The following is a 24752-nucleotide window of genomic DNA, read 5'->3' on the forward strand; positions in this document are numbered from 1 at the left end:
CCACCTCTCCAGAAGCAAATCACAACTTATTAGTGAGTTTCACATGACGGTTGTCAGGACATTACGCTGCGGGAGGAGAAACAAAGATGCAGGACAGATGCAGGACCGGTGCAGGACCGGTCAGGCCTCGTACCGACGGTCCTGCTGATTCTGTCTCAGCTTCTCGATTCAGGCGAGTTACGAGCTGGAGACAGAGCTGGCTGTGTTTTAAATATCCAAGTGAATCTGAATGTTGGCAAAAGTTGACGACATGTACAGGTCCAAATGGTCATATTTTCTCCTTTTCTGCTGTTTCTAACATGTTAAATGAACCAGCTTTGTGTCTGAAAGCAGTTATAGACTCTTGATTGAACATCCCACAGTTATAACTTTTCCTTTTCCTTTTTTTTTGGTAATGAACCATTTCAACACTCACCAGATGTTTTTAAAAAAAATGTTACATCTGATGCAAGATGCATTAATTGGCTCCCTAAAAGCATTCAAATGTTTCCTTTTTTTTAGGCTACAAGCTTTATTTCAATTCATTTTATGTCCACTTTACACCACCAAGCAGTAAATATAACTCCCAGCAGGGACACCGGACAGTAATCAGGGCTAAAAACACACGTATAAACTCTGTTAACTACCACAACCTTTGTGTGCTTATTAATCGAATGAGGAAAAGGTGAAAAATATGCAACAGAATAAGAAAAATTGGACTGTTTTGTGGCTCTCGGTACCTGCTCCTCGTTGAAGTCCGGGAGGATGAAGCCGCCACCTGCCTGCAGCTGGGACTCAGTGTACACTTTGTTATACGGACCAGTCTGCACGTAATCTGTTCAGGAAATACAGACAGGTGCAATAATGAAGCATGAACTTCTCATGGAGTTAACTATTTTAATGTTATGACTCTAAAACACAGAGCTTGGCTTTTTTCTTCATGTTCACAGTAAAGTGCTGCGTCTCAGGCTGCAAGTGAGTCACATGACCTGCACTAGTCAACTCAGGAGCTCCGTCTGTTTCTCAGCTGCCCGACTCACCCTCCTCATCGTCGCTAGAGATCTTATTGGTCAAGCGGTCGCTCTCGGACGACGCCGTCAGCATGAAGGCGAAGCCCATGAAGAGGGAGGTGTTCTGGGGCAGCGGGCCGTGCGTCTCCGTCACGTCCCCCGACTGAAGCGGGAGGTCCGTGCCGCTGCCAGAGGTGTTGCACACTGCAACCCGCTGAGCTGAGGACACAAACGTCAGGCTCGGTGACAAAATACGGATTTAGACATTTATATAAGTTTTTCTCCAATCATTTATACATTTGCGCGCATAGCGGCTACCTCTATTTATTTCTGCGTCTGCAACGGGTTATAAACCAACATGGAGGTAAGTAAAGCTTACAGCAGGACTGGTCGCCTGGGAAACCGCTGTGAGACAACGGTGGTGAACCATTTGTGTCTCACAGGTGACCAAAGCTGCACCAGACCTCCAGCCTTGTTACCACACACACAAATACAGATAAATACAACTACGGAATAAAGACACACTAATGTACAAATTAAAGTAGAAAGAGACAAGTATATCTAAAGTTCAATCAGTTTATTATATGCTATATTTCTGCATTAATCATATTTAGGACTTTGTCAGAAATGATCTGACACCAGATTAAAATCTAATATTAACCCTTTATAGCCCACAATCCCGACCTGAGAAAGTTACAGCAGAATATTAAATTCACTTTTTACTGTTAGAATCTTTTTTAGGGCCCGAGTACTGACAGTGCGAAGGCCCTATTGTATTTGTAGGATTTTTTTTTTCCTTGTTTTTAGCCCTCTGCCGACGAAATGAGGGCCTTTTTGCCCCACTAAACATGCCCCAAAAGTCACCAAATTTTGCATGCAAGCCAGGCCTGGCGAAAAATGTGATATTTAATGGCTTGCATTAATGGGCGTGGCCTAATGGCTCAACAGCGCCCCCTAGAAAACTTCGTCCCTCAAGCCCCACGATACGGTTTGACGTACATGCACCAAAGTCGGTACACACCTGTATCATGGGACAACTTAAAGAAAAGTCTCGTGGCGCCATGGCCGAAACCGAACAGGAAGTCGGCCATTTTGAATTAATCATGTAATTTTGGCGCAATTTATGCCATTTTCACAAGTCGTACTATAACGAACTCCTCCTAGCAGGATCGTTCGACATAAAACTCGCTCAGGAGACACAAAAGACGTACCATGAAAAGTTATCAAAATCGTGAGTTTTCGTGAAATGGCGTGGCCATGGCGCCGCGTCAAACTTCAACGTTAAACAGGAAGTGATACTAGTAGCTGATTGGTCGATATTTGATAGATCCTATTTTCTGCCATAACTTTTGAATGGTTTGACATAAAGACATGTGGGTGGTGTCATCGGACTCGGTATTGAGTACTTGACCTTCATTGGCCTGAATTAGCCCCGCCCCTTCTTCTGATTGGTTGATATTTGATAGTTCCTATTTTCTGCAATAACTTTTGAATGGTTTGACATAAAGACATGTGGGTGGTGTCATCGGACTTAGTTTTGAGTCCTTGACCTTTATTGGTGAAAATTGCACGCACGAGGGCCCGTTCATCGCTGCCTGCAGCTTTAATTTTATTTATTTTTGTTGAATGTTTATCCACAAAAACAACCAATTTCCATGTTTATCTCTTAAAAGCAGGCCCAGTATGAATAAATGCATAAATATTTTTTGTGTTTGAGATCATATGTTTTGATAAGCCCCCCCCATCAGTTTCTCTTCCCAGCTTCAAATCTTGCTGCGTTTCTGTTCGTCTAAGTTGGCATCGCGCAGCTGTGACACCAATTTCAGAACAAGAACATCCTAACAGTAGGTTGGTGGGTTCGGCCTCTCCAACCGCCACCCCCACCACACGCCTAGAGCAGCTGCACTAAGAGATGTGGGGTGGCGTTTGAAAAGCGCAGCTTTTGTGGTGCATCGATGTGCTCGGCGAGACCTGAGTGTATGTGGGCGTCTTTGGGGAAAACAAGGATATAATACGTCTCCTCGAAAGACTAATTCAGCCAAATCATGTTAAAGAAATGATTTAATCATTACATTTTTTCTAAAATCAACAAAACACGATTCAAGTGGCCGAATTAGTCTTTGTCAGCATGAAACACACACAAGCTGTAACTGATTCTACTAGCAAATGCACCCGTGAAACACACTTCTGACCTTCCCTCCACCTGTGGACCAACACCAACACCCCAACAGTGCGTTTTTGATTACCGAGTCAGCCTCAGCAGCACGGGGAACATCAGCAGAGGACGGGTTCAGGCCTCACGGAGGTCTAAATGTCTCAGTTAACACTCAACAAAAACCACATGTCTGATTTCACATACAAACAAAACTGAAATGAACATGAAATCCAGTCTAAAAACTTTAAAAGGCACTTTTGTTAAAACAAAGTTTCTAAAAAGATGTTTAAAATGAAGCTCTACCACACCTTCACAGTTCATCCACAGCAAACAAAATTGATAAAAAGCTTTACTGATGTCTAGGATTAAAAATGTTAAATTCATTAAGGAAGACTACTGGTAACCCCCCCCCCCCCCCGCCCCGCCCAGAGAGAGTCATGGTCCAGGTGAGCGCCTCCCCGTACCAGCTCTGGCTCCGCCCCTCCTCCGGCCTCTCTTGGAGGGCGTCTGGCCGTCCTCGGAGGACATCAGTTTCCTCTTGCCGGAGGGGCCGGGGCTCCGCGGGCTGCTGGAGGAGTTGCGGTTGGGTGTGTTTGGACCTCCGGGGGTTCCCCTGCGCCTCCTCTTCCCCTCCACCAAGTTATCTGAACAAAAAAGGATGCAGCCGTGTTCAAAAAGGATTGAGGGCCGAGGGTGCCGGTGGTAAATGAGCGCAGCTCACCCAGACTGATGTCGGAGGCCTTGGTCAGGGGGTTGGAGGGCTCGTAGGGGCCCAGGCTGTGCTGCTCCCTCAGCTTGTTGCCCTGCTCCAGCGACAGGATGACGGCGGTCCGGTTGTACCACTGCCTCTGCCCGTCCCGCTCCACACCGTAGAACAGATCCTGGCCCTCCGTCTTGTGGCCCTTCACAACTCCTGCACGCAGAAGAGACTGAGCATCAAACACGCGCAAATAAAGTCCAACTTCAACTGTAACTAGGGCTGGGCGATATATCGAGTATAGTCGATGTATCTCGGCTTCTACTCTGTGCGATGTACAAAATGACTATATCGTGAATATTCGAGTATACATTGTCATGCATTTGCTTTTAGCCACGGGCATTAAATTACAGGCTTTTCTCACTACGCCCCCAAACTCAGCCTGTTTGCGCTGTGAGTTCATCCGTGCAGTTGCTACGCGCGACGGACTCTTTTCAAAGCAAACTGGGACGGTTTAGTAAAGACAGGAGGGGATGTTTTCTCCTCGCACGCCGCGCTGATGCAGCTCCAACTATCCGCTCAGTGCGACACGCGTCCGCGAGCCTTTCTCTTCCAGAGCTGAGAAACGTCACCTAGTATTGCTTAAATGTGGCCACATGAAATAATTTACTATCATCGAAACGAAGTCAAACAAGACTATATGACGTCATATTTCTAAAAGTAAGTGAAAGTGATGCAAAGTAAAGGAGGAGAGGATGAAACATTGCAGTCCCTACACCTACATTAGTCTGAATATAAAGGTGCTGTAAGGGGCCCCTCCTGCTCAGAGCAGCTCATCCTGGTAAAACCAGGACCAGAACATGTTCTTAGCAGATGTTCTTCAGACGGGGAGTCAGAGATGCAACGTGCACTTTCCGTTTTGAAATGACACTTTTTATGTTTATGCCACTCACTGCTTAGTAACTATTCACTAAATACAGTTTTGGTAAATTTGACTTATTCCCCCTTTTTGCATGGAGGTTAGTTCAAATGAGCATATATTAATGCAGTATGAACAAGAATGTTTTAATGTAGACATATAGGATTATCATACCGGTGTGATTGTTTGCATCAAAGTGTTAATTCAAGGCTAAGGCAATCGTGACATGACCTAAAAATAGAGATATTAATAAAAGGCCATATCGCCCAGCCCTAACTGTAACCCGACACATCTGGCCCACATCTGCCCCACCTATGCTGAAGTACTCGTCCTCCAGCAGAGCCGTGACCTCCGTCTCCAGCGGGATCGGGTCGCACAGCAGGATGTCCTTCCCCGCCACCTCGCACTCGTAGCCGTCGTCGAACCGAAGGCGAAACCTGCTGTCCCCGGCGTCCTTCATGATGCGGCCCGAGTAGAAGTAGCCGTTGGACGACCACTTGGCGACCACGCGCAGGCCGACGAAGCTGCTCCCGGCGGAGCTGGCCAGCTCCGGCGAGGACCTGAGGGAGTCCGAGCGGCTGGGGAGCTCGGCATCGGTGGGGCTGGCGGGGAGGCGCGGCGGCAGCATGCGGGCGTAGGGATCGTCCTCCGGGGAGGAAGGTGGCTGGCCGTGAACTCCCAGTCTCTGCAGAGAGCCCACGCGACCCCCCCTTGAAGAGAAACACGACAACTTTACATGCTTTATGCAAAAATACACGGCTTTGTTTTTTATTAGATGTATTTTAGTGTTATGGAATAACTCCACATTTACACGTGTTCCAGCTCTCCCTGATTATCGGCTCAAGTCCAGATAAAAGTACATATACTGTTTGTTGTTTGTGTGTTTCACATTAGAATAAACAAACTGACCTAAAAAATGTTTTTAAATTCCAGACAAAAATGCTTAAATAGAATAGAATAGAAATTGATTTGGGGTTTTATGATTAATTCCACAACAGCAGCGACAGGTGACTCCCTGATTTCTGTTCATGGTTCATCTAAACAGTTAAACTAAGTTGTATTGTATTAGAGTCCTATCCAAGTGAATGTGGGAGCCCTAGCTCTGCTTATTCAAGACGTCTTTCTGAAGCCTAAGGAGGAGGATTCACCTCCCATTGTTTTTTGTTTTTTAAACTTTAATTGAGCTTTATAGAGCCCGGTTTCACAGACAAAGGAGGACAAACCCAAGAACTATGACTACACGACTCTTGGACCAGGATACCTTGATGTCTAGTAATGTACATATTCATTTCCAGGACTTAAACAAAACTGGAAGGACACTCATTCTCATTTACTTGAATATTGCTGTACCGTTTTATCTACTTGTCCTTTCCAATAAAAAAATAGTTTTGATTATTCTTAATGTATCAAGACATAAATGTCAGTAATGTAAAAATGAGATTTTTATTAATGTTTGTTTTTATTCTAATTACGGCTTCATGTCCCTATTTTGAGATTTGTTGACACAAAAAAAAAAAAAAAAACTTTGAACATGATGCATTGAACTCTTGTGTAGTTTTTATTTTTTCAGAAGAAGATTTACATGTAGAAAAATCAACAAGCTTCAGCTCTATTTGAGGATATTAGTGAGAATATTAGGGAAGAGAGAAAAATTATTACTGAACATGCTGGAGGAGGTGAAGCTAGAAGCGGCTTCTTTGTTTCTGTGCTGTCTTTAGGTGCAGGGCTGAGCCTCCAGGAGGACTCACCTGGACAGGGAGGAGCGGGACGGGGGCCGGCCCCTTCTAGCCCTCCCTCTGGGGGTCAGCGGGACGAAGGCCCGGGACCCAAAGGTGCTGTAGCCTCTGCCCATAGTGAGCACCGCCCCTGCCCTGTGACCCCTGTGACCCCTCTGTTGATGCCCACCTCCCCTCCTGGGACTGCGGACACACAGAGGGGACGAACGGAGCCGGTCACGTTGCACAGGCACTGATCCGGGGCAGCGCCAGAATAAAGTGGCCCCGGATCGATGTCTGTGACAACGTGCGCCTGAGGCGGGCAGGGATCAGTGAATCACTGAGAAATCAGGGGGTTAGAAAGTCAAAGAAGGGGATAGGAGGGTGAGGAAGTAACGACTGAGCATGCAACTACGACAGATTAAAAGACAGAGCAGCACGAAGCGGATCGGCGGGGAGGACGACGAGGCGCTACCTTATGGATTTGGCCCCTCTGCCGGGGGGCATAAAGAAATCTGGCCTGATGTGGCTGGTGATGCTGCTGGTTCCCGAGGAGCTGTGGTGCAGGCTGGAGGTCTTGGACGACAGGGAGCTGATGTCAGCCAGGTCACCGGAGGTCAGGGAGCTGCTGCCTGTGCGACACGGAGAAATGTCGCTGTCTAGGACCTGACAGTCCACCACGGGCTCCTCGCTCTCCTGTAAGGGAACGATGAGAAGGAGGTCTTCAATATTCAGATTTACAAGGTGGCAGAGTAACTTTGGATGCCCGTCCTGATTGTCTCTCCTGAGAACTGTATGAGAGATGCTTTACACCACCTGCATGACTGAACGGCAGTGATGAAGCTACAGGTCCACTGGATCATCCCACCCAGGTGCAAAACGGAGCATTTCAGGCGCTCGTTTGTACCTGCTGCCATCAGACTGCACAACACCAGTGGGGACCACCGACTGTCACAACACTGAGTCCCCCTCACCCCCCTGACACTCACATCACTCTCCCCCACACCACCGTTTTTCATTGTCTCTGCTGGACTTGGACTCGAGTCTATTTATAATAAGAAACAACAACTGCACACTATCCCTTTATACTATATCAGTATTACCAACTATTTATTATATTGTACTTACTATGTTTATAGTACACTTATTTAGTTTATAGGACACTTATTCAGTTTCTATTTTACTGTATGTTTTTTATTTTCATACTTATAATTTATCTTTATCGTTTATTCAGTCTGAGTCCATGTTGCCCTGAACATGTATCTGACTTTGAGCTGCTGTAACACCCGAATTTCCCCTCTGGGTATTAATCATTTATTGTAAGTATCTCATAGCCATCATTTTTGTCCATCGTTCTTGTATTTTGTTGTGCACCGTCCCCCCCCCTTTTCTGTTTATATCATCCCTGTACGGCACCAGTTAGCCATTGTGTCTGTGTCCCTCCTTTCTCTGTTCTTCATTCATCTCTCGGCCTTCAGCAGGAGGGTCCCCCCTTATGATCCAGGTCCTGGTCCAGGTTTCTTCCCTCTTAAAGAGTTTTTCCTTGCCACTGTTTGGCTTAAGGCTTTTCTCCCACTAGAGTAGTTTTTACCTGCCATTGTTTATATAATAATTGTTCGGGGGTCATGTTCTGGGTCTCTGGAAAGATCCTAGAGACAACTTCTATTGTAATAGACGCTATATAAATACAATTGAATTGAATTGAATAAAGGACTATCTTATCTTATCTTATTACAGCAGGACACGCACAGATTCAGAACAGTAACGATGGTCAGAATCACCACCTGACCCTTCTGAAACAGAGACGAGCAGCGGTACCTCGGTGACTTTGCGGTCCACCTCCTTCCCGTCCTCATAATACACGTCGGTGATGACCCGCGTGACTGTGGTCCTCACTTCCTGAATGGTGCGCACGTGTCTGCGGTGGGCGGGGCCAGCGGTCCTTCTGAACGACGGAGACTCCGGTTCCCCCTTGAAAGAACAAAAACAAAGCGTGTCAGCTGAACACCTGCAGCGATCGCGGGCGGCCATCTCTTCTTCAAACAGATTTGATTCCGTGTACCCTGCCAGGGGACGAGCGTGGCCCCGCTGCGTCGAAGCTGGTCTGCTGGGAGACCGACTGCTGCCGTCGCTGAGACAAACAGAAGGGCAGAAACGGACATGACTGCCTTCAGACTGCACCTCAACACCAGATGAGAGCAATAACGTTAACGTTTGAAATGAAAAGCAGCTAGTCAGGGATATGATTATTTATTCATGGCTGTGTTTTGGGGCTGAACTGTAAGTGACCTGAAATCAGTGGTCCACCTCCGGGCTTCAGTAAATTTGAACCGAATCTTCAGAATTACACCCTAGATGTTAACCTTCTAGAGTGAGTGTGAGATAGCTTCGTCAGCAAAGGCGTGGCTGACTGAACAAACCTTGGACGGGGTGGAAGTGACGGCGTTGTCAGAGTTGTGCCGGGGAACCACCTTCTGCCTGACGTTGGTTGGGGTGGGAGGGGCCGGCTCAGGGGGTCCCCGCCTCCCCGACGACGGCTCTCCGGGGGCGACGGCAGGCGCTGCCAACGCCTCCTGTCGGGACGGTTCTGACTGGCTGTTCGGGAGGCTGTTGCACCCCGCTGAGGACGCCGGGGAGTTTCTCTGAGGTGAAGCGAACAGGTCACCCCTGAAAAACATGTGTAGCAAAGGTGTGATCAGGAGGGGGGTCTTAAGCCCAATAAACACAATAAACAGATATATGGAGAGACTAATCTCCGGCAGAGTAAAGTAACTCCAGGCACGAGTGGGGCATCCCTTCCTCAGGCTCTTCTCTCCCTGAACCACTTTAATCTGGACTCAGACCCCGTGACTTTTATCCACCGCTTCAGTTTCATCTTTATGCTCCTGAGCAAAATGAAGCCTTTTATGAACCTCAATAAGTTTATTTTTAAAGTCGGTTTTTCTTTTTTGTCCCAGCAACTTCAGCTGTGTGCGTGGAAATGCTCTCGTTTTCACTTTCACACATTGTAGTGAGCTCCATCATCGGTTAACCAAAAACTGGTTATAAAAAAAAACAGCACCAGGAGTCCAAGCTGCCTCCGTGTACGGAGGAGACTGAGGACCTCTGGAGCGTGCAGGAGGTGCAGAAAAGTCCATCTGTTGGCTCCTTTAGCTAGGTAATTACTTCTTTTCATTGATTGGGTATTATTTGGACTCATTTGAAATGAGTTGAACTGCGTTCTTGAGGTGACATTTGTGGTGAACTTTCCCATACTTTCCTGACCCAGAACTGATCTTTCAACTGATCTTCAAAAATGTTCATCAATGCTGAATGAAGCTGCTGTCGAGGAAACACTCTGAAGGAGCTTGTTTTCCCATCCTTTTGTTGAAACTGTAAAAGCATAAATGTGATTATAATTCTTAACCTAACCTTCTACCAGATAGCTGGTTTAAAAGCTGTACATTTGTTAGCAGGTGTAATCAGTTTGACTCAAAAAGCAACCTTCTAACTTCCAGGTTGACGCCAGCTGAGAAAAACAAACCTGCAGTTCATCGGCTAACCACTAGGAGCTAGCTCTAAATTAGTCGATCTCCACGGACCTCCATGTTGACGGGTCGATCAAAGAAAGTGACAAAAATAAATCCGACTGATGAAGAGGACCAGCTCTGTCCTGTGGTGTTATCTACGCCCTCCTCACATCCTGAAACAACATGCGCCAAGTAGCAGCACTGCCATCCATCCTGCCTCAAGAGGCTAAATGTAGGTCTCAATCACACTCAATCACACACACACACACACTCAATCACACACACACACACACACACACACACACACACACACACACACACACACACACACACACACACACACACACACACACACACACACACACACACACACACACACACACACACACACACACACACACACACACACACACACACACACACACACACACACACACACACACAGGTCTATTTCTGTCGGCTGGAGTACACTACGGCAGGGGAAGATTATTCATACTTCCAGAGGTCTAGCACGGGTCAAACAAACAGCAGATCAAACAGAAAATAAGGACTGAAGAAGCCGTGAAGGACACAACAATAACATTTTGTCCTGGATATTGTGATTAACGAGGTGAAATACCAGTTTTTCAAACACTGGGAGGAAAGAGGTCATGAAAGTGGGACAGGACTGCCGTGACCATATGGGAAGACCTCCCCCTTATGTTCTAGCACTTTGATGGTTTTAGCAGCATCAGCAGGAGAGTTTTCCAGCGGTTGGGATCCTTCCAGGGGTGTCAATTGGGTATGGCAAGGTATGGCAGCCGCCACACCTTTGCTTCAAGGCTTAAATGTAAATGTTTGTTTTTTTAAATACATTTATGGAATAACTACAAATGCAAATAAGAACAACATGATCGATTTCACTAGTTATTATACACTGCAAAAACTCAAAATCTTAACAAGAATATTTGTCTTATTTCTAGTTAAAATGTCAAATTTTTAGTCTTTTTTTTTTTTTTTTTTTTAAATCTCGTTACATTTAAGACAAGACTCAAAAACAACCATTTTCACCTGTTTCAAGTAGATGTTCACTTAAAATAAGTAGAAAAATCTGCCAATGGAACAAGATTTTTTTGCTTGTAATGAGAAGATAAATCTTGTCCGACTGGCAGATTTTTCTACTTATTTCAAGTGAAAATTTACTTGAAACAGGTGAAAATGGTCAAATAAGTTATTTTTCTGGTAATGACTCTTGTTGTAAGTGTAATGAGATTTTTTGACTAAAAATGAGACATTTTAACTAGAAATAAGACAAATATTCCTGGTAAGATTTTGAGTTTTTGCAGTGAGCGAGACTGCATTTGAAAAAGTTCCAATTTTCTTGACCACACAGATAAGCTACATAGCAGACTTGTGTGATGAGTATTTGCTGGACGTGTTGATTGATACTCTAAGTTCTGTGACTCGTAACCTTGCCATACCTTAGCTTCCACTGAATTGACGCCATTGGATCCTTCAGGTCTTTTCTTCAGACCCTTTATTTCTAACGCAGAAACTGAACAGAGTCTAAGGGGAAATATTTTACCCCTAAAAACCTGGAGGGTTACCGTTGGTAAGTGAAGAAGAACCTCGGACCTTTGATGTTGTTAATGTCGCCGCAGCCTGAAACGCACCCGCGTACCAACGGAGACACCGTTGGGCTGTGAATTATCACAACATGGGAACAGCTGAAGTAAAAACCTGAAGCTTTTCTTTACAGGCACTTTGTTGTGCATAAAACTTCCCGAGCTCTGACTCCTGACACCTGACTGGCCGCTGTAACTCTGCGTACCTGACAGGTGTGGCGTTGGCTCCGGGCTGGTAGTCGTCCTCCACCTCCTGCTGGCGGTGCACCTGCCTGACCCGCGTGAACACGGACGGACTGCTGTAACGGAAAAGATCGGCACCGTTTACACTTGATTCAGAGACTTACGTGCTCTCAACAGCACTGACTTCACGCGTTACAGAGGTCATAAAAACTTGAAGATGCAGTAAAAATGACCAAAAGAGCCACTAAACACATTTCAAACCTTTACTTTAGTCATCAGACTTTTTAACTACATTTTTAATGGTTAGTGAACTGAGATACTCTTTGCATTTTTCTGCAAGAAATCTGTATCGGTTTGTGCTGAATTCAGGATCACAGGTTCACACACCCCTCTGAGAAAAACCCACGATGGTCACTGAAATAACTTGAAACTCTATAAAAATGCTTTATTGAAGATTGACTACTGAATCCATGACTTTTGAATGCATCACTGCAGTAAAGTGATGTGTGGCTGCTTGAGGCGTCTGCAGCTGCAGACCTGTCAGTATTTACTCCCCGAGAAAATTCTCCCAGAAGCTTCGTGGTTTGTCAAAGTGCATCTTGACAAATACAAGTCTGTTTTTTTTTTTAATGATATTCTTTCAGAAGTAGAGTCCTGCTCGGTCGTCCACTTTGGTCCAAACACTGACAGGTTGTGGAATCAGACACTGATGCACCTTCACCTTGGACTTCAAAGATCCCACAAATACCAAAGAGATTCAAGGTGTTTTTTGTCCGTTTTATCCGTCTCTTCAGCTTGTCATCAGTTGTCCTCTTGTGTCATGTGGAGCCTAAAGTTTTAAGTTGTTTCAGTGACTATTGTAGGTTTTCCTTTCTTTAACGGGAGGGTGCCAACAAACCTGTCCACATCTGAACGTTTTCAACCGGAAATAAATCATTACAATCAGTCGGGTAACACAATCAATCAATCACAGGCGCGCACACACACACACACACACACACACACACACACACACACACACACACACACACACACACACACACACACACACACACACACACACACACACACACACACACACACACACACACACACACACACACACACACACACACACACACACACACACACACACACACACACACACACACACACACACACACGCATTCACATATGAGGTCGTACAGATGTTGATTCTGAGAGATTTGAGCACATTAGAGTGGGCTTCCTCCCACAGTCCAAAAAAAATGCATGTTGGGTTGACTGACGATTCAAAATTGCCTGTAGGGGTGTGTTTGTGTGTGTTTGTGAGCGTGCATGCTTGTTTGTCCATATACGTGGCCCTGTGATGGACTGGCGGCCCGTCCAGGGTGAACCCCTGCCTTTGGCCTGTAATGGGCTGTGCCGGGCTCCAGCAGACCCACTCAGTTCTGATCAACAAAGTTCTTGAGCTGCTTAAAAAGCCCCCTGTGTAATCCTGCTATTTCTTCCTTTTGTTGAAGGACAATATCAGGAAACATTTAATGGCTGCAGCTGGATAGTTTGGCACATCTAAAAAGAACAAATGACAAACTATCTACATGTGACCAAATATTACATTTAAGATGCAAGACCAAACCAATCCAGCAGATTTGCAGGCCTTAACATGTTGAATTTAAGATTTTATAAAACGTTGCTTTTCAACGTTGAAACAGTTGTTGACTCATGTTTCATCTGAGCACAGGGTAGCGTGATGCCACCGCGGACCGGGTCGACGTTCGTCTCCGTCTGAAACATCACTGCGACACGTCTGGAGACCTCTGACCACAAGTTCACGTTAGTCAGAGATGAACGCTAAAATGCTTCGCTTTCATCGTTTCATATTGATTTTAAGTGCAACTCTGTTCAACAAAAATGAAGTATTAAAAAAACAGAAAGCTGCTGAAATAAACAATTTCCTGCAGGAGTAGATGAAAGATGCTGCAGTAATATACAGCAGAGAAAAACATGTTTTTAACCTTTTCTTCTGAAACCATTAAAAATATAATGTACTTGTAAATGAGTGTGATAAGATGTCTTTCACATAAATGACAGAGTTGTGATGAGCGTACTGAGACGAGGCATTCGGGGTTCTCCACTGAACAAACAACAGAACAGGGACACTGTTTGTGTGCAGCCTCAAATTCATTAGTGTGTCTTGTTATTCCACCCAACACTTCAATAGTGACATATCTGTGGCGAGAAAGGGGATGATTTAAATAAAGAGAAACTCCATGGTTACCTGGTTACAGCCATGGAAACAGCGGTAACCTTGACAACGGGCCCATCCTCCTCTGATAGCGCTGGCTCTGGGAGAAAGAAATGAAACGGTGAGATGCTGGTAAGACAGTTTCTCATCAGGCTTAAGGAGAAGCGCGTGCTCCCGGTCACGTGTGAACAGCGAGCAGCAGGTAAACGGCTCCTACTCTGCAGACTGAAGCGCTCCGAGCTGCCTTCCTCAACTGGGGTCACCAACTTCATCCTCAAACTCAGCTTCCCACCCTCTTTCTCAGCCGCCTCCTCGCCGCTTTCCCCCGCCGCCACGTTGCCGCCGGCCATGACCACGTCTGCAGAGATGTCTCCTGCTACGTCTGCCTTTTCAGCCAGGGAGCTGATCTCTGTTTAAAGAGCAGAAACAAAACTAAACATCGGCACCAGATCCTGCTTGACATCTGATAAGTGACATTTTTGTTGTAGACAAACCCACCGATGGGAGTGCTGTGTCTGAGTGTCTGCTTCAGCTGGCTGATGAGAGGCGGCGTGGCACCGACAGCAGGACCAATCAACTCCCCTTCTTTAGGAAGTGTGAAGTGGAATGAAATTTCTGCCAGAAAAAAAGCAAGAGAGTCAGAAGAGCTTTTCAGGGAGCCCTGACAGCAAATACAACACGGCCTGTGAAAAGGACCTCAGACGAGACATGGATGTGTCTTTTCTGCTGCAGATATGAACTTCAACGTCCAAGCAGATAAGACTCAGATATATTGTGTTAAACTCCCCTTTAAGAGAAATGTTTCAGAAAGAAATTGGAAATTAACTCTAAAGCCCAGTATTTTTTATTTTCTCCTAAAGACATGAAATCTCCCACCCCAAAAGGACATACTAGGGCTGGGCGATATATCGAGATTTTAATATATATCGATATATTTTCAAACGCGATATGGTACGAGACAATATCGTTTATATCGAAAAAATTTTGATATAGCTTATTTTGTGACAAATTGACTTGAATATTTTATTTGAGATTCGCACAAATATTTTGTTATTTGCACAACTGTCAACCTCAGTGGAAAAGTCTGCCTGTTACTGTCTACATTGTATTATTTGCAGAGTGTATTTTAATTTAATTGTTATGCAGGAAAGGGATATTTGTTTTATTTTATTCAAGAAGCATTTTTATTCTATATATGCAGGAAGTTTATTTTTATATCATTTGTTGTATACATTTTGATATTGTGCAGACCTCTGTTAATAAAGGAACCTGTGTGACATTTGGCACGAGGCTTTGTATTAAAACTGACTGTTTTTTTAAGAGTTTGCCTCAGAAAAAAATGAAGCTAACAGAGATGCTATGCTATAATGCTTTGGGGGAAACCCCAATTATGTCACAGAAAAAATATCGATATATATCGAGTATCGCCATTCAGCTAGAAAATATCGAGATATGACTTTTGGTCCATATCGCCCAGCCCTAGGACATACCGTGGATAAGTCAGACATGTCTTACCTCCCGAGCTGTCGCTCAGGCTCTTGTCTTTGAGGACCACCGGCTCACGCCCCTCCTTCTCAGTCTGAGATAACCCATCTGGGTCGACGTGAACTTCTTTCTCCCGACTCTGGGATTCATGGCCGTTAGTGGAGACGACGGCCTTTGGCTGTGACGTCACACCTTTCTGGAGAACCTGGGAGTCTCTCTCGCTGTCCGTTACAACGATGATACTGTCCTGACCTCCGTCTTGGCTCTTCTCTTCCTCCATGGGTTCAGGTGACAACAGCCGGCTCTGGGAGAGGACCAGGTCTATTGCTGATGCTCCTCCTGAGGTCTCCTCCTCCTCCTCCTCCATCAGTACCTCCTCATCTCCCTGCTCACCTTCATTCATTCTGCCTTTGACAGTCTGGCTGTTAAGTGACACCGACTCTACAGACTGACTCTTTGCTGTTTCCGCTTTTGAGTCTACAGAACTCTTAACATCGACAGCAGAAGTTTGAGAGATCACTGACTGTGACGGTAAGCTGCAGGGAGTCTCCTGCACACAGTTACTAACAGTCACATTAGAGGATTCAACCTTAGCTTGAGAACAAGACACGGCCTCTTCACTGTCGCTCCTGTCTTTTACATTCACATTTTGTACATTCAAAGAGGTTTCTTTCTTTTCGTGACAGTCAGACTTCTGCGACAGATGGGACTGTTCAGACGCGGCACATTCGCTTCGCTGCCTCGGTGATTCAGCAGAGACAGAAGCTTTGGAAGCGGTAGCAGCTGGTAGTTCAGAGGGGACGGCTTCACTCTCATTTCTCTGATTGGGATGTGAAATCACCGAGTCGCTGGTGTCAACACTGGACGGCTCTTCCAACTCCTCGATCTGCGTGGCCTGACTATCGTCCTCGGTCTGCTGCGGGATGGAGTGATGAGGGCTGCAGGTCTCCGTGTTCACGGAGAGTTGCAAAGGCAAGGCGAACAAGGCCGACTCCGGCTGCTGAGACTGTGTTTCTGAAGGCAACGACGCTGACTTCTTATGCAACTGTTCAGGCACCTCCTGGCTCTGCGTCGGGACGAAAACATCCTGAGAAAACAGATGTCAGAATTCAGGGCTGCAACTCTTGGACAGATTATATTCTTAAAGGGGACCTATTATGGCATCTAATACCTATTTTAAACCTGAATGTCTTAAAAACAAGCTTTTGATTGTTTTTGCTAAATAAATTAGAAATTCAGCCTCTGAGCCATGTCTTTATCTTCCCATTCTCTAACCTCATTATCTATGCAGGATTCTGAGTGGGCGGGGCTATGATAATGAGGCACTGTGCTGATTGGCTGCCTGAATGACGCGATACACCGCTACGAAAAAATGGCGGAAGCTCCGGCCGGCGGAGTTAGTTGTGGCCGTGGTTTCACGCATCGGAGGCCAACCTGTGTAAATCGCTCCCGTCGTTACGTAAGAAAAGGGAGCAGATTCTGAACGGCTCGTAGAAGCCACATCACACTGGATGGCTCATCCGGGCGGCTGTACAGACACTGCAGAATTTGGTTTCTTTCCTCCTGCTCTGAGTTGGCAGGCTGAGGGGAGACCACTTTATATATGTTAAAGCAAGAAAAAACGTGTTTTTCATAATAGGTCTCCTTTAAGTAACATTTTAATTAACATGTTCAACTCGCTTGTTTTAAAAAACGTTTTTCTCATGAATCCTCAGAACTTTCGTCTTATTAATGAAGAACAACATTTAGCATGACTGCTGATAACCTTTTAGTGGACCAATCAAAGCAGAGTTCTGTAAACTTGAGAAAACAAAAGACCTCACATTCAAATTTAAATAAATGCAATCATGTCCCTCTCTGCTGTGCTTCAGCTCTGTCTCCAAAGCCTTGCGAGGGGCCGCTGTACGTGAGTTACAACAGCCATCAAAGCAGTTTGTTTAAGAGACAAATGAAAAATGAAGTACTTACATGAGAGAACTCTGGCTGGGAGGGTACCGAGAGAACTCGCTCAAAAGCAAAACCAGGGGAATTCTGGGATACAGGCGTAGAGGCACATGGGCGTGGCTTGGAGGCAGCCTCAGTTTCCATTGGCTCATCCTTTTCCTCTGCTTGGTTGTCTGGGGGCAGCGAAGTATCCATCGGTTCATCAGCACCTGGGAAGTTGAATAAATTTGAGGTCTTTTCATTGCCTGAGCGACTCTCCCAATTTAAGGTCGACCAGCAGAGAAGCTCAAGTCATTTACCGTGTTCATTTCCGGCCTCGGTTGGCGAGCTGGGAATAATTAAAGGAGTGTGGGGGAAGTTGTCAGGGGTGGGGGCGACATAGTCGACGGAGCTCCTGGAAAAATGGGCAGAGAGTAGGAGATTGCCATTAGTTTTCAAGGTTGTGAAAACTTGAGCTTGGCAGGAAGAAAAGTGCACGGGCAACGTGTGACTTACTGGGACAGACTTTCCTGGACCAGAGTTCCCTGTCCGGACAGATGCAGCAGTCGGAGGGAATGGGCTGGTGTGGACGTGGGGCGACCTTGCTGATCCGGCTCAGAAACCGTGCTGTCAACCGCAGCACCTGAAGAGGTCGTTCATGAGACACAGAGGTGGATATCATTATGAATTTATTAAATAAACAACACAGTATTTTAAGATTGTCCCAAAATAACTAGTAAAATGTTTAAAATGGTAAAACTCTGAAAAATGGGGAAAGAGCAGACTTGAATTACAGAAACACAGATAAAAAAACGTGTTCCTGAAAGCACCAGCTGAGCTGCATGAATGTACCCGTCTTATCAGCGTCAAACAGGTCCTCCTGCGAGGACAGGATGTCGCGGTCCTGCTGGTCCTGCTCACCGGCGTCCTGGAGGTTCTGGGAGTGCAGCAGAACCTGGACACTTATCTGCCGACCTGACTGACCCAGGGAGTCCGACGAGCTGCTGGAGCTCACCTCAGGCCTGCGGGAAAAAGGCACCATTAGTACACGACTACAAGGAGCACGTCAGATGAACGTGTGAATCACCACGCGACGTGAAGGTTTACCTCACTGCTTTGTTGCACTGGCTCTCTGAAGTCCTGGAACTGGCTTTCTGCTCTGCTGGGTTGACAAGAATGTAGTCAAACGACCTGATGTCCATATGAAAGCTCAGATCAGGTAACAATAGGATAATAAAGAGATACCTAATGTCTGGCGTCTCTGACTATCCGTCTGCGGGACAATGTGTTCCTCAGCTTGAAGATCTTGACTCTGAGACAGCTCAAGGAAACCGAACTGAGAAGATCCCTCTGAGACACAAACAGGCACATGAACACAAAACAATAACTTGCAACACATCTTTCCTTGAAAGCGCTCGACTGCACAGATAGATCGTACCTTCAGACCGGATGCAGTTTGTTGTCGAATCAGCTCCAGATTCCATCTCAGAGTCTTCTGGAGGGCTCCTGAACAGTGAAGTGAAATTACTACGTTGCTATGAACTCTGAGCATCATCAGTGTGTTAAATCGTGTGCAGCAAACGTACTTTCTTTTGCCTGGTGGAGGACAGATGTTTAGAACTTGACTCTCCTCCGGCAGAGGTGAGCTGGGATTCGCTGCTACAACGTCTGAATAAAAAAAAAACAAACACCAACATATGTTTTTATGTTTAATACAGAAAGAGTGAATAAATGGAAACCGGCAAGTGATTTGAAAAGCACTAACCGTGTTCGGACTGGCTGTTGCTCTCTGATCGGCTGTCAGTCTGAGAGCATCTACTTCCTAATGGTGATGATATCAGCTCCTGGATGAAGAAGAAAAAAAAAAAGCTTTAATGTTATAACCAAGAAATAAGCTGTAAATGATATGAATTAAGTTAAAATTATTCCACAAGTAAAAGTTTAGATTGAACAAATGCTAATATGGACCTGTGAAGTCACATGTGGATAGTTGTCCACGCATTTGAATGAATTCTTGACATTCAGTCCATCTTAACATGCAAATAAACACGTGGTCAACGTTAACAGTCCGCTACGGTCAGCAACAATCGTAAATCTTCTGGTAATTCTGACAATTCTCTAGTTACCGTCAGTTAAGACTACCGTTGATTCATCATCACATGCCACAATCGTGTCACTCACACTAAAAGCTGTATTCCATCAGTCACATGTAAAGCGGCGCTTATAACAACTTTCTTTGTTTTTCATTATGAACCAGTCACAGATCTGATCCACAAATGTGAAGGAAAGTCTGAAAAACAGCAAAACACTGATAATAACTGTGAAGGATTGTGGTGAATCCCAATATTCCAAGAAAAATGTGGTTGGAAACAAAAAAAAAGTCAAATGATCAAGATTTAAAAATCTCCAAAATGGTTGGTGAAATCAACAACAAAGTCCGACCATGTTTAATAACAAAAGGAAGCATTTTCACAAACAAAATGTGAAGAGAATTCAAAAAACTGCTACTATATGATGCCTTAAGAAAACTAATCATAAGTGAGCCCTTTTTTTCCTTAAAGTATTCACGTGGTTGACGTCATGTGGTCTGATGAGTCCAGATTTACTCAGTTACAGAGAGATTAGTGAGTAAGAATAAGTAATACATACTTGTATTTGCAATCCTGTGGAGGCAGTGTTATGATATGGGGTTGCTTCAGTTAGTCAGGTTCAGCAACAAATATGTCTTAAAGTAAAAGGTCTGCTGAATCCTTGAATTTACTTAACTTAAATTCCCCACATTTATTTTTCATCACTTAGTTTATTATGTTGCAATATTATTTCAGTAATATTCCAAGACAACTCATTAAATGCAAATAATGATGCTTCAGGGAACAGAAGACATTTTCACAGATGGATTAATGACTTTAACCTTATTAAGAATCTTTTGGAGAAGATCCGCCTACGAGATTGCAGTGCTGCAGAAGTGTATAACCCAAGTGTGCCATAAAGTAAAAATCCTGTCCAGCAGTTGTTGCAACCCTCTGAAGAAGCAAGTGAAGACAATGCTAGAGAAATTTCTGCTGTTTGCAACATGGGAATTGGTTGTTTTTTGCAGAGGTGTTTAATCCAGATGCCATAAAGTAAAAACCCTGCTGTGTTTCTGGATCAGCCTGTACATTTAGAACAGGTGTTTTCACTAAAGGACCTACCATTTACCTGCAGAGGAGTTGGTTTAGTGATGGTTGGAACAACTGCTGGACAGGATTTTTACTTTATGGCACCTGGATTATACACCTCTGCAGTGCTGACAATATAAAAACAACCATGTGAGTATAATGATGCAATGATGAAAATCAAAGACAAAGGTGGTACAACTAAATATTGGAGTGCATTATTTGTATCGTGTAAATGTCACCTCTGTGGTGTGATTGTAAACGCTGTATCACGTTAGCCTGCACATGAGTATGTCTCTCACAACAGCATCTGCCCAGATACCACTGACTGCATCCCTCTGCACCCCACAAGAATATGTGCCTTTTTTCCTTAAAGTATTCACGTGGTTGACGTCATGTGGTCTGATGAGTCCAGATTTACTCAGTTACAGAGAGAATAGTGCGTAAGAATAAGGAGAGCAGCAACGAAAGTGACACATTCTTGTATTTGCAATCCTGTGGAGGCAGTGTTATGATATGGGGTTGCTTCAGCTAGTCAGGTTCAGCAACAAATATGTGTCTTAAAGTAAAAGGTCTGCTGAATCCTTGAATTTACTTAACTAAATTCCCCACATCCCTTAGTATTATGTTCCAATATTATTTCAGTAATATTCCAAGACAACTCATTAAATGCAAATAATGATGCTTCAGGGAACAGAAGACATTTTCACAGATGGATAAATGACTTTAACCTCCTAGACTGAAAAACAGCTTTTTCCCCAAAGCCATAATTGCCCTGAACAAAATGTGAATATCTTCATTACTGTTTTTTACCGTGCAATACTTTTTCCCGGCCTATCTGTGCAATATTCCACCACATCTGTAGTCATATGTTATTATCTATAGAATCTCAGGTCTTGATTTCACTATTCAAAATGCACCTTAACCTTCTAATATTTTCATAATATTTATATTTCTTATCTGTTTGCACTGTCTTACACTGGAGAGGTGATGCTGCTTTTAATCTCACTGTACCCATGTATAATGACAATAAAAGTATTCTATTCTATTAAGAATCTTTTGGAGAAGATCTACCTACAAGATCTCCCGACTGAATAGGTTCAGTCGGGCTCTGCAATAATGTGTAGGTTTCTCTTGTAGGTTGTAGGTTTGTCTTGTGTAGGTTATTTGTGCAATAATGTGGACATTTGTGCAATAGCTTCAGTCGGGCTCTGCAATAATGTTTAGGTTTTTCTTGTGTAGGTCATTTGTGCAATAATGTGGACATCTGAGCAATAAGTTCAGTTGGGATCTGTGCAATATTTTTTTCTTCTACTCAGTGATAATAGGTTTTCTGGGAACTGGAAGTGGGAATTGATGTGTGTTAACTGTAGTATGGTTTGATTGTATATGTGGGTAAAGACTTCGGGGTTACGTTTCTATGTTTATTGGAGTGTGATTGTTGCCTGTGCCTCTCGTGTCCAAGACAAATTTCTCCCCAAGGGAGACAATAAAGATTCATCTTATCTTATCTTATCTTATCTTAAGATCTCAGTGCTGACAATATAAAAACAACCATGTGAGTGTAATGATGCAATGATGAAGATGAGCTCCAATCAAAGACAAAGGTGGTACAACTAAATATTGGAGTGCATTATTTGTATCGTGTAAATGTCACCTCTGTGGTGTGATTGTGAATGCTGTATCACGTTAGCCTGCACATGAGTATGTCCTCTTCACACAACAACATCTGCCCAGCTCCCCCTGCCTGTCCCCCCTGCACCCTGCACACAGGTCTACCTGGACCTGGCTGTCCCCAGGTCGTAATGGGTAATGTTGTAATGGGTAATGTTGTAATGGGTAATGTTGTAATGGTTGTACCAGACCCCCCCTCATCTTACCAGGACGGGGCTGCGGGCGGCGGGCTGCAGGGTGGCCAGGCGGCGGGCCAGCAGGGCTCGGTAGCTGCTCTCCGGGTCGTCCTCCAGGGCCACGCTGTCCGGCTGGGAGTCCTCCACGATCAGGCACGGGGTGTCCGGCTGCGGCAGGCTGGAGTCCAGGTCGCTCCCGCCGGGATCCATGAGGCCGGGCCGGGACCAGGAGGGCGGAGTGTCGCTGCCTAGGCGAGCAGCGGGGACACAAGGAGGAGGAGGAGGAGGGCGGCCATGTGAGAGAGAGGTGCTGGTGCTGATACCTGCAGATGCAGCTACGGCTACGGCTAAAGGAGGATTTATGCTTCCGCGTTACACCGACGCGAACCTACGGTGTGCGTCGCCGCGTACCCTACGCCGTAGGCTCTGCGTCGATTTAACGCGGAACCATAAATCAGCCTTAACGCTCCGCCCAACAACAACAACGAGCAGCCGGGCTGTTTACGACCCCCGGAAACACGCCCCAGCACGAACAAATCAATACTTGATTAATACAAATCAAAAAGGGTGAGTGTTTAATTACATACTTAATTGGAAAATATATGTATTTTGTTTAAAGTCACGAAAACAAAAGCGCAACTCGGTATCTCTTCCTCCCGGTAAAACTTCACTGGAGCGATTTCATTGGTCCAGCCGGACGGTGACGTCACGGGAGATGGTTGGTTGTATGGTTGCAGGGCCAGATATGAAGGCTGTGTTTCTGCCACCAGCACACATGCATCCCCTTTGTACATGAGCCGGTATGATCTGGTTTATTAGAATCAGTTAAAAAAAAAATGTTTCAAGAGACTCGTGTGAACCAGTTATTTCCAATGAAAAAAATAAATAAATACATTGAATAGAAGACCTCAAATTAGGTATTCACCACAGCAGACCTACCCCTAAACATATGAATATTAGCAATAAATGTCAATTTTGGAATCAGTTTTATAGAGATAAAATATTAAATAACGAGAGCTATAAATAAAATAAATTCACTTCTACAAGGTCAAAACTCCCATCTGCCATTTAAAATTAATTAAAATGTGCAGTTCTTCATTTTTTTTATTGCTGTCCTTTGCCTCATGTTTGATTGTTGCATTTTTGTTCCCTCATTGTTTCCATCATTCAATTACCATGTTTCTTTATGTCAATAATGATTTTGCTATTTAATTTTATAATTCTTTTTGTCTGACAAAACACTAGGTTTTTTAACATCAGCTGATGACAAACCATCTTGTGACTCTGATGAAGGCGAAAGGAATCGCCGAAACATGTCAGGTATTGAAAAAACCTAAAAATGTTTTTGTCTGACAAAAAGAATTAGAAAATTAAATTGTAAATCCATAGACAAATTTAACTTTATTAAATTAATAATGATTTTGTATTTCAATAAAGGTAAGTAAAACATGGTTGCAGGACTAGGCCCCTACTGTATGCTTATTTCAAACAGAGTGCATTTCCAGTGCTAACATGTTGGGGCAGAGTCAGACCTCCAGCTGTTACGTGCTCAAGTCGACTACCTGCCCCCCAGGAGCCAAAGTGTCCTTGATCAGAGCCTCACACTGCTTCCACTGAAAACAAAATAAAAAAAACACCCAGCTCAGGGTCACATGCCAGTATTCTCATAGCGTTGGTGCAAAGCCTGAATAAATGGGGAGGATTGTGTCAGGAAGGGTGTCTGACATTAAACCTGTATCAAATCAATGTGCAGCACACAATGATCCACTGTGGGGGCTGCAAAATGTTTTCCCTTTTCAGCAAAAAAATTGCTTTTGCAGCTATTAGCTGTTAGGCTCAGACCTAGTTTGCCATTTGAAAAACGTTACATTTGTATCTGACGGATATTTTGTAGCACAGCCATATTTGTTAAAATTAGAAATTAAATAATTTGCCTTTTTAAATCATGCAATGCATCTGCATGTGGTTCAGTCTGTTAGTTGTTTTTGGACTGCATGCCCTCATGCTCTTTTCTTGGATTTTCAAGTGTGAGGACACTTGAAGGTTTTACATGCTACACTGGGTATGTTCGCCCTGCAAGGATAAATCATGTAAAAAGAGAGAAATCTAGGCCATTTTGTTCCGCTCTGGGACCTTTGAGATCTTCACAGGTCCTTGTGGAGCTTTGAGGGACTATAAAGAGATATAGGTTAACTTTTTCATAGTAATTTCCTTCAGTTTAACAGCTCAGAGTTTGTCTTACTGATATAACCTCCACACTTCCTGCATATTATCATCTGATTTCTTTTGCAATTTTAGGATTACTGTGGTTGATATTAAAGATGAATTTCTGGACAATGTG

General features: G+C 44.4%; 1 protein-coding gene across 4 annotated transcripts in view; it reads right to left on the reverse strand.

Annotated features, from left to right (window-relative positions):
- Positions 1 to 24752, reverse strand: part of tp53bp1 (tumor protein p53 binding protein, 1) — a 31318-nt gene that overhangs the window by 5029 nt on the left and 1537 nt on the right. The window contains exons 2-26 of one of the 4 annotated variants that reach the window (XM_061738561.1): positions 22442 to 22659; positions 19172 to 19250; positions 18993 to 19074; positions 18845 to 18912; positions 18652 to 18756; positions 18514 to 18565; positions 18259 to 18428; positions 17923 to 18049; positions 17727 to 17821; positions 17452 to 17636; positions 15514 to 16570; positions 14497 to 14613; positions 14216 to 14407; positions 14032 to 14098; positions 11795 to 11887; positions 8896 to 9142; positions 8538 to 8606; positions 8294 to 8446; positions 6951 to 7171; positions 6509 to 6679; positions 5073 to 5470; positions 3866 to 4057; positions 3609 to 3788; positions 1020 to 1208; positions 720 to 814 (exon numbers count right to left, since the gene is read on the reverse strand). In XM_061738561.1, the coding sequence (XP_061594545.1) occupies positions 720 to 814; positions 1020 to 1208; positions 3609 to 3788; positions 3866 to 4057; positions 5073 to 5470; positions 6509 to 6679; positions 6951 to 7171; positions 8294 to 8446; positions 8538 to 8606; positions 8896 to 9142; positions 11795 to 11887; positions 14032 to 14098; positions 14216 to 14407; positions 14497 to 14613; positions 15514 to 16570; positions 17452 to 17636; positions 17727 to 17821; positions 17923 to 18049; positions 18259 to 18428; positions 18514 to 18565; positions 18652 to 18756; positions 18845 to 18912; positions 18993 to 19074; positions 19172 to 19250; positions 22442 to 22621 (4584 nt within the window). In that variant the 5' untranslated portion in view covers positions 22622 to 22659. Of the gene's footprint in view, positions 1 to 719; positions 815 to 1019; positions 1209 to 3608; positions 3789 to 3865; positions 4058 to 5072; positions 5471 to 6508; positions 6680 to 6950; positions 7172 to 8293; positions 8447 to 8537; positions 8607 to 8895; positions 9143 to 11794; positions 11888 to 14031; positions 14099 to 14215; positions 14408 to 14496; positions 14614 to 15513; positions 16571 to 17451; positions 17637 to 17726; positions 17822 to 17922; positions 18050 to 18258; positions 18429 to 18513; positions 18569 to 18651; positions 18757 to 18844; positions 18913 to 18992; positions 19075 to 19171; positions 19251 to 22441; positions 22660 to 24752 lie in introns of all 4 variants that reach the window. The other 3 variants (XM_061738552.1, XM_061738570.1, XM_061738580.1) reach the window with 3 other exon arrangements.

The sequence above is a fragment of the Cololabis saira genome, chromosome 2 (genome assembly GCF_033807715.1).
Source record: "Cololabis saira isolate AMF1-May2022 chromosome 2, fColSai1.1, whole genome shotgun sequence".
Taxonomy (NCBI): domain Eukaryota; kingdom Metazoa; phylum Chordata; class Actinopteri; order Beloniformes; family Belonidae; genus Cololabis; species Cololabis saira.